The sequence below is a fragment of the Apium graveolens genome, chromosome 7 (assembly GCF_009905375.1).
Source record: "Apium graveolens cultivar Ventura chromosome 7, ASM990537v1, whole genome shotgun sequence".
In the NCBI taxonomy this organism is placed as follows: Eukaryota; Viridiplantae; Streptophyta; class Magnoliopsida; order Apiales; family Apiaceae; genus Apium; species Apium graveolens.
This window is the reverse complement of record NC_133653.1, coordinates 233,720,179-233,728,666: the sequence shown is the minus strand read 5'-3', so window position 1 is coordinate 233,728,666 and position 8,488 is coordinate 233,720,179. Positions and strand designations below refer to the sequence as shown.

Genomic DNA, 8,488 nt, shown 5'->3' with positions numbered 1-8,488 from the left:
AGTGGATGACTCGAAAGCTGCTCGTTTGGATTAAGGTTTACACATTTTCCCCGCATAATGGAAGTAACAAATTTGCACCAGATACATCTTATACAGGCTTGTACATTTACTTTTATCTGTGTTTGCAGATAACTTGTTACATTAGCTACTTATTACGTATTGTTTTGTGAAAACTATTGGTGTATTTACTATAAAGGTTATTATTTACACAATAAACTTAAATGGAAACTGGGCTAACGTAGTAGAACAATATTATAGCAACCTACCTGATACACATAGATATAAGCTCTGCTATCTTGGTCCTGAAAGCCTTACTGCTGAAAATTCAGCACAGCTGTTGAGATCTAATGGCCCTAAAGAAGTGCTATTCTCACTCGTTGATTTGAAGGAACTTAAGTAGAAGTGCGAATTCATTTGCTGGGAAGAAGATGGAGGTAAAGGAACAGGAGACACTTGTTCAAGCATTTGCACAACTTTTGTCATTGATGGTCTAAGGTGCATGTCATATTGTACACACCAAAGAGCAACCTTAATTGCTATGGACACTCTTTCATCATCTTCGGCTATTTTCAGTTTCACATCAAGTTGTCCTTCATTTGACCTTGTTCCATCATCTGAAAAGCGTGAGAAGGGAAATGGCATTTTTCTCTGTTTCAGATGCATCATAATTTTTTCTACCACCAATTATCTCAAGCATAACCATTCCATAACTATAGACATCACTCTTTTCTAATATTGCATAGTTTGTAATCCACTCTGGTGCAAGGTATCCCCTTGTGCCCTGTAGTGTGGTGAAAACGTGGCTCTGCTCTCTGCTCATTAGCTTAGCAAGACCAAAATCCGAAACTTTTGCCAGGAAGTTGTCATCTAGGAGAACATTTTCAGGCTTAATATCACAATGCACAATTTTAACATCACAGTCTTCATGGAGATAAGCCAATCCTTTGGCTGTGCCTATAGCAATTTCATATCTTGTGTCCCAGTCCAAGAAATCTCCTTTGTTTTTCTTAAAGATCCATCTTTCAAGTGAACCATTTTCCATGTATTCATATACAAGGAGTCGGTGCGAACCTTCTATGCAGAAGCCTTTGAGTCTCACCAGGTGAAGATGATGAATGCTGCCAATACTGCCAACTTCAGCTCGAAATTCTTTCTTTCCCTGACCAGTGCCCTCCAATTGCTTCCCATCTGGTAGAACACCTTCATAAACTGAGCCAAAACCTCCTTGCCCTAGTTTTGTAGTGAAGTTGTTGGTAGCAATTTGAAGATCTCTGTGACTGAAACGTATTGGCATCCCAGATATGTTCTCTATGAAATTATCCTCTTCTACTTCTTTAGGAGACTCCACTAGAAACCGGTTTTGTTTTTGGTAATATCGAATTCCTACATAAAGTAGACCAAAAATAACCATTGTTGTTACTGAGAGTATGGCGATGACAAGCAGAACTTTTTTCTTGTTGCCTCTATTCCCTCCAGAATCTCTCCCGTTGCCTCCATTCCCCGGGACCTTTATGTATGAAACAAAGTCACTCCCATTGTTTGAACCTTGCAAGCTTCCAACAGTATCAAAATGAAAGCAATTTTGGGACTTCTCTTCATGAAACATAGCAAGACATGAACAGTTAGCAAGACAGGAAGATTTGCAGGAATCCAAGTGGCCTTTAGATGAGGGTAGAACAAGCCCAAGTGCGAAATAGCTAAGCCCCTTTCCAGCATTTACCAGCTCTATAGAACCCTTTGGCTCATTGCAAGAAGATCCTACACCAGGTCCGCATTTGTCCTTGAAGTCTAGGACTGAGGGGCATTGACATCTGTTACCGTTATAACATATCTCATAAGAATTACATGGTTCAGGTCTGCTACATGAATCAGTTGGTATTCTTGTTGGAGAATTACCATTAGAACTTCCACTTTGAAGATTATAGAAAGTAATGAATCCATCATCTCCTAAAGTCGCAACCCAAGTAGAATTTGGATCAGCATTATCCGAGAAAACAAATTGCCATAGCAATACTTTGCCCTTGCCATGGAACCGCCACGAATTACCATTAAGAGATACTACACTAACATTCCCACCAACTTTATCGATAATTCTTCTATTATCTCGACTGATGGACCAATATGGTTGCGGATTTCTATAATTGGCATAGAGCACCACATCTCCGGACTTAATTTCAAGAAAATAAGTTAAATCACTCGCGCTGGGATTGCTTACAAGTTTCATTCCTTCACTAAAATCCTGATTAGACAAAAGGGAATTCGCCGGATGATCAAAGCTCTGCCAGACAATTCTATCAGCACTCCCCAACAAAACCAGATTCCCAGAGTCCTGCAACTCCATAGCAGAAACCCCTTCATTTGAAGTGCTTGTAGACCAGATAACAGATCCCCCACTTTGCAAAACAGCATTTCCAGTATCATCAAACACAAACTTATCAAAATTCTTAACTGGGCTGGCTCTATTTGCAGACCAAGCAATTCTTTTAGTGTTCAAATGAACAATAGCAAGTAGAAACAAGGTAACATCTGTTAAATGTGTATTAGTCAAAATAAGATCAACTTAGAAAGTCAATCTGTAAAGTCTATAAATAGACTTCTTTTACTCATTTTGTTCAGTTAGAATCTTTACATTACATTCTGTTACTCAGCTATCATGTAAAACAATTACTTACAAAGTTTGTATATACACTTTTCTGTTACAATCTGTTATGATCATCTTCTTCATTTCTTGTTTACTAGCTTTAATGGAGTTTCATGTTGTTCAATCATTCAAGATGGTATCAGAGCATTCCGCACACAATCATCCTCTCAACATGATCTTCTTTTCGTGTTCATGATCTACGTTTCATAATATATTTTTTTTTGCGATTTCTTCGCAATTTCTTCGATCTCTTCGCGATCTCTCTCTTCGATTTCTTCGATCTCTTCGCGATCTCTCTCTTCGATTTCTTCGATCTCTCCAATTTTCTGCAATTGCAATTGTTCGTGTTATTGTTGAGTTACGCTTGTGTAATGGCTTCAGCTTTGCGTAATACATATTCTAATGCTGTCTCCGGTGATCGACCAGTTACTATGCCGGTGAACGCGTCTTCTGCTGATCAAGCACACACATCTGTTGATGATATTAATGTCAACACACATCCATTGTTTTTGCACAATAACGATCAACCTGGTATGATCTTAATCTCTAAAAAACTTACTGGATCTGATAACTTTGCTAGTTGGAAACGTTCGATGCAAATTGCGCTTTCAGCTAAGAATAAGCTAGTGATTTTAACTGGTGATTTTGTTGCTCCTGCTGTTACTTCTCCTTTATTTCCACACTGGAAACGTGTCAACGATATGATCATAATGTGGATTCTTAACACTGTATCAGATGATATTAGTAATAGTATGAATTACATGGATAGTGCTCTTGATGTTTGGACTGAGCTTAATGACAGATTTTCAGTTGTTAGTGGTCACAAGATATATGAAACACAAAAGGAACTATTCAAGCTAGAACAGGGCAATGATTCAATTGACTTTTATTTTCACAAGCTCAAAGGTTTATGGGATGAATTACGAGCTTTAGAACCCGTTGTTAAGTGCACTTGTGGTGCTACAAAGGATTGGGAGGATCAGCTTGAGAAGAAAAGATTAATTCAATTCCTTATGGGTTTGCACAACAGTTACACTGCAGCTAGAGGAAATTTATTGATGATGAATCCTTGGCCATCAGTAAATCAAGCATATATGCTTCTTAAACAAGAAGAAAGACATCGTCAGACTCATAATACATCTACTCCTCTTGCCTTGATGGTTAACTTACCTAAACAGTCTCAAAACCAGAACAAGTCATCATCTGGTTCTCTAGAGTGTAGTTACTGTCATGGCAGGAATCACACAAAGGATAGGTGTTTCAAACTTGTAGGATATCCTTTGGATCATCCTTATCATCCAAATAATAAAGGAAAAAAACATCCATTTACTCATAAGAATGCAGTAACTACACCAAAGATTGATCATGCTATACAAACTGCAACATCTGGTATTGCTAATAAGGCTTCTGACACTGCTGTTCCTGATTCTGTTTCTGATTCTGCACAATGGACTTCTCAAATGAATGCTTTGCAACAACAAATGAACACATTGATGCAGCATATTTCTCCTAAAGGATCTATAACTCCATCATCTTTTGTTTTTGGTCATAATGTGGCAGGTACCACATTCTCTCTTTCTTCTTTTTCAACATTATCTTCTGGTGTCTGGATTCTGGATACTGGAGCAACAAACCACATGTGATGTGATGTCAACACAATGCATGATGTCAAAGTATTACCACAGTCCATTTCTGTGAATTTTCCAAATGGAGAAGCATCTATTGTGACACATTCAGGATCAGTATTTCTAAAGCCTGTTAACATCACTGTTCTTGATGTTCTTTTGGTGCCTTCTTTCAAGTTTAATCTATTGTCTATTGGCAAATTGGCATCACAAACAAATTCTCTCATTCACTTCTCTGCTGATGAATGTATTATGCAGGGCCTGAATCAGAATCCACAGATTCTTGGTAAATTTACAGGAGGTTTATATCAGCTTGATAATACTGGTATTCCCTCTAATTCTACTCCAAATAATTCTACTGTGTCTTCTATTTTTACTAGTCCTTTTATATCTTCTTTATGGCACAAAAGATTAGGACATGTTCCCACTAGAATTTTATCCAAGATTCCTTTGTTGTCATCCTTTTATACTGATTCCACACCATCTCATTTGACTTGTGACACATGTCCTTTAGCTAAAATGAGTAGATTACCTTTTCCTATTAGCAAATCATCTACTCAGCACATCTTTGAACTTGTTCATTGTGACATATGGGGTCCTTATTAGGCACCCACTTGCAATGGATGCAAGTATTTCCTCACTATACTGGATGATTATTCAAGAGGCTTATGGACCATTCTGTTACCTACCAAACAGCATACCAGTAAAGCTTTGCAAGATTTTTGCACCTATGTTCAAAATCAATTCAAATATTGTGTTAAAAGTGTCAGAACAGATAATGATAAGGAGTTTGTCAATATAGAATTGATTTCTTTCTTCTCTCAGTATGGTATCATTCATCAGAAAACTTGCCCATATACACCACAACAGAATGGAAAAATAGAAAGAAGACATAGAAATCTTCTTGAAATGAATAGAGCCCTTTTATTCCAAAGTCATCTTCCAACCAGTTTTTGGGGAGATTGTCTGCTTACTTCCACATATTTGATTAATAGATTACCCAACTCCAAATTACAGTTTGAAACTCCTTATGTCAAATTGTTTAAAGAGCCACCAGACTATAGTAATCTCAAAGCTTTTGGTTGCCTTGCCTATATGTCCTTGCATTCTGGTGACAAGTTAGCTGCTCGTGCCCTTAAAACTATATTCATTGGCTATCCTGCTAACCAGAAAGGATATAGGTTGTATGATCCTGTCACTTCCACCATTCACATTTCCAGACATGTTCTTTTTGATGAAACACAATTCCCATTCTTACAATTCTCACCTTCTACTCCAACTTTCATTCCTCCTTCTGATTCTTTTGTTGATGATTACGATACTCCTATTCATGAAGTATTGCATCAAACAGATGTTTCTCAATCATCAACTCCTGGTATTTCATTACCAGTTTCCGTTGATTCTCATTCAGATATGAACATTGGTCTCAATACTGATTCACAAGATGTCAACACTGATATCATTTCTTCACCTGTTTCACAAAATATTGTGCCTTCACCTGCACCTGCCAGATTTTCTTTGAGAAGAAAAATCCAACCAACTTGGTTTAAGGATTATGTTGTTTCTACCAACTGTATCTCTGCCACTTCTATTTTACTAGATTGTCCTATAGATGCTGTCAAGTACAGTTTCAATCTTTATTCTGCTATTCCTAGCACCATTTTCTCATGTACTGTCAATAAACAATCTGTTGTCAAGGAACCATATAACTACAGTCAAGCATCCATTGACCCTCGTTGGATTGATGCTATGACAAAAGAATTGAATGCCTTGGAAAGTAACCATACTTGGACTATTTTACCTCTACCAGCCAACAAAAAGGTTGTTGGTTGTAGATGGGTATATAAAGTCAAATATTTGGCAAATGGTGAAATAGATAAGTTCAAGGCCCGTCTTGTGGCCAAGGGTTATACTCAAACTGCAGGGGAAGACTATCATAGTACTTTTGCTCCTGTAGCTAAGATGGTTACTATCAGAACCATCCTGTCAATAGCTTCTGCTAAATCATGGCCAGTTCACCAGATGGACGTCAACAATGCCTTCTTGCATGGCGATTTGCCAGAAGAAGTTTATATGGAAATCCCACAAGGACATCCACAATATAATTCTGATTCTAATTTTGTCTGTTTGCTTCACAAGAGTATATATGGTTTAAAGCAAGCCTCAAGGCTTTGGTTTGAAAAGCTTGGAGCTGCTCTTCTTTCTTTTGGATTTAAACAGACCACTGCAGATTACTCTTTGTTCACCTATAATCATCAGGGTTCTTTCATTGTTGCTTTGGTTTATGTAGATGATATACTTTTGACTGGAGTTGACATTGGTCTTATCTCTCAAGTTAAGGCTTTTCTTGATAAATCTTTTACAATTAAAGATTTAGGTCTGGTAAAATATTATCTTGGTTTGGAGGTTAGTCGTTCTGATTCTGGTATTTTTCTACATCAGCACAAGTTTATCCATGACTTGCTTGTTGATGCTGGTTTAGAAGATAGTAAACCTCTTTCCTTGCCTGTAGATACCACTGTTAAATTGTCTCTAGAAGATGGCTTGCTTTTAGACAATCCATCTGTTTACCAGGAAGTTCGTTGGAAAGCTGTTATACCTCACTGTTTCAAGACCAAACATTTCTTATATTGTACACCACTTGAGTCAGTTTTTACAGTCACCACGAGTCCCTCATTTGATTGCTGTTCAAAGGGTACTTCGATACCTCAAAGGTACTCCTTCACAAGGAATACTCTTCCCGGCATCTTCTGATTTGCAGCTAAGAGCCTTTTGTGATAGTGACTGGGGCAATTGTCTTGATACCAGTCGCAATATTACAGGTTTCTGTTTGCTGTTAGGAACGTCATTGGTGAATTGGCAATCTAAGAAACAAAAGGTTGTTTCTAAGTCTACTGCAGAGTCTGAGCTGCGTGCTTTAGCAGACACAACTTATGATCTGTCTTGGATGCATTTACTTCTTCGAGAACTGCTTGTTTCTCAAACACTACCAACTGTAGTTTATAGTGATATTTAGGTTGCTCTTGATATAGCAGCTGATCCAGTTTTTCATCCAAAGACTAAGCATTTTGCTATTGAATGCCATTTTGTCAGGGAACAATGCAATTGCAGATGATCCAGCCTACTTATGTTCCTAGCTCACACCAACTTGCTGATATATTCACTAAAGGATTGTCAAGAACTGCTCATTGGAATATCATTTCCAGATTGAATGTGATTACTTCTCCAACACATTCCAATCTGACAGGGGAATGTTAAATGTGTATTAGTCAAAATAAGATCAACTTAGAAAGTGAATCTGTAAAGTCTATAAATAGACTTCTTTTACTCATTTTGTTCAGTTAGAATCTTTATATGACATTCTGTTACTCAACTATCATGTAAAACAATTACTTACAAAGTTTGTATATACACTTTTCTGTTACAATCTGTTATGATCATCTTCTTCATTTCTTGTTTACTAGCTTTAATGGAGTTTCATGTTGTTCAATCATTCAAGAACATAATCAGTAGTAGTAAAAGACAAACCAAAAAGTGAGTTGTTTGATGACAGAAACATCCCATGTTCATTTATAAAATTCATCTGAGCACCTTGAAAACCTGGTTTCAATTTGCCAATAGCTTGAAAAGTAGCCATACAAGTATAGCTTGAAAACAAATACTAATAAACAAGCCTATCCACATAAAACAGAAAAATAACCAACTCCCCATGAAGCCAACTAAATAAAATGGAACCAAAATAGCCTCAAATTATAGTCAAGAATCAAGATTAATAAATATCACAAATTCAAAAAAAAGAGACACTAAAAAATCAAAAATTATATAAAGATTGACCTTGATGGGTTTGCACTTGGTTTGGCCAATGAGACAGAGGTCAAATGGGAAATATGTATGTCTGTTTGTACATGTATACTTTATCAAGACTGGTTAGAGTTTAGAGCGATAGACTCATTGTCTCTCCTTTAAATATAATATACTCCGTCTATATTTTTATATGTCTGTGTTTTGACTATACTAATTTAAAGTAATTTGACTCTATGCTCAAAATAATTATTTAAATTTTTTTGTGAATTTTAATATAAGTTAAATATTTTTATTTAGAAAAATAAATTTTTAAAAATAATTATTTTTACTGATCAAAGTACCTTGAGATGTGTGCACAAATGTCACAAATATATAAAAACAAAGGGAGCATTATATAATATCGACTCCTAGATTTAAT

At 36.5% G+C, this 8,488-nt stretch overlaps 1 protein-coding gene and 1 pseudogene across 1 annotated transcript; one reads left to right on the top strand and one right to left on the bottom strand.

The window, feature by feature from the left end:
- Positions 1 to 291: 291 nt before the first annotated feature.
- On the bottom strand, positions 292 to 8,161 carry LOC141671965 (G-type lectin S-receptor-like serine/threonine-protein kinase SD2-5; annotated as a pseudogene).
- LOC141671964 (uncharacterized) lies at positions 2,378 to 7,724 on the top strand. The gene is made up of 2 exons (XM_074478435.1): positions 2,378 to 4,591; positions 7,360 to 7,724. Exon 1 carries the CDS (start codon positions 3,013 to 3,015, stop codon positions 4,282 to 4,284), a length of 1,272 nt encoding a protein of 423 aa, XP_074334536.1. The 5' UTR covers positions 2,378 to 3,012; the 3' UTR covers positions 4,285 to 4,591; positions 7,360 to 7,724.
- Positions 8,162 to 8,488: the final 327 nt, after the last annotated feature.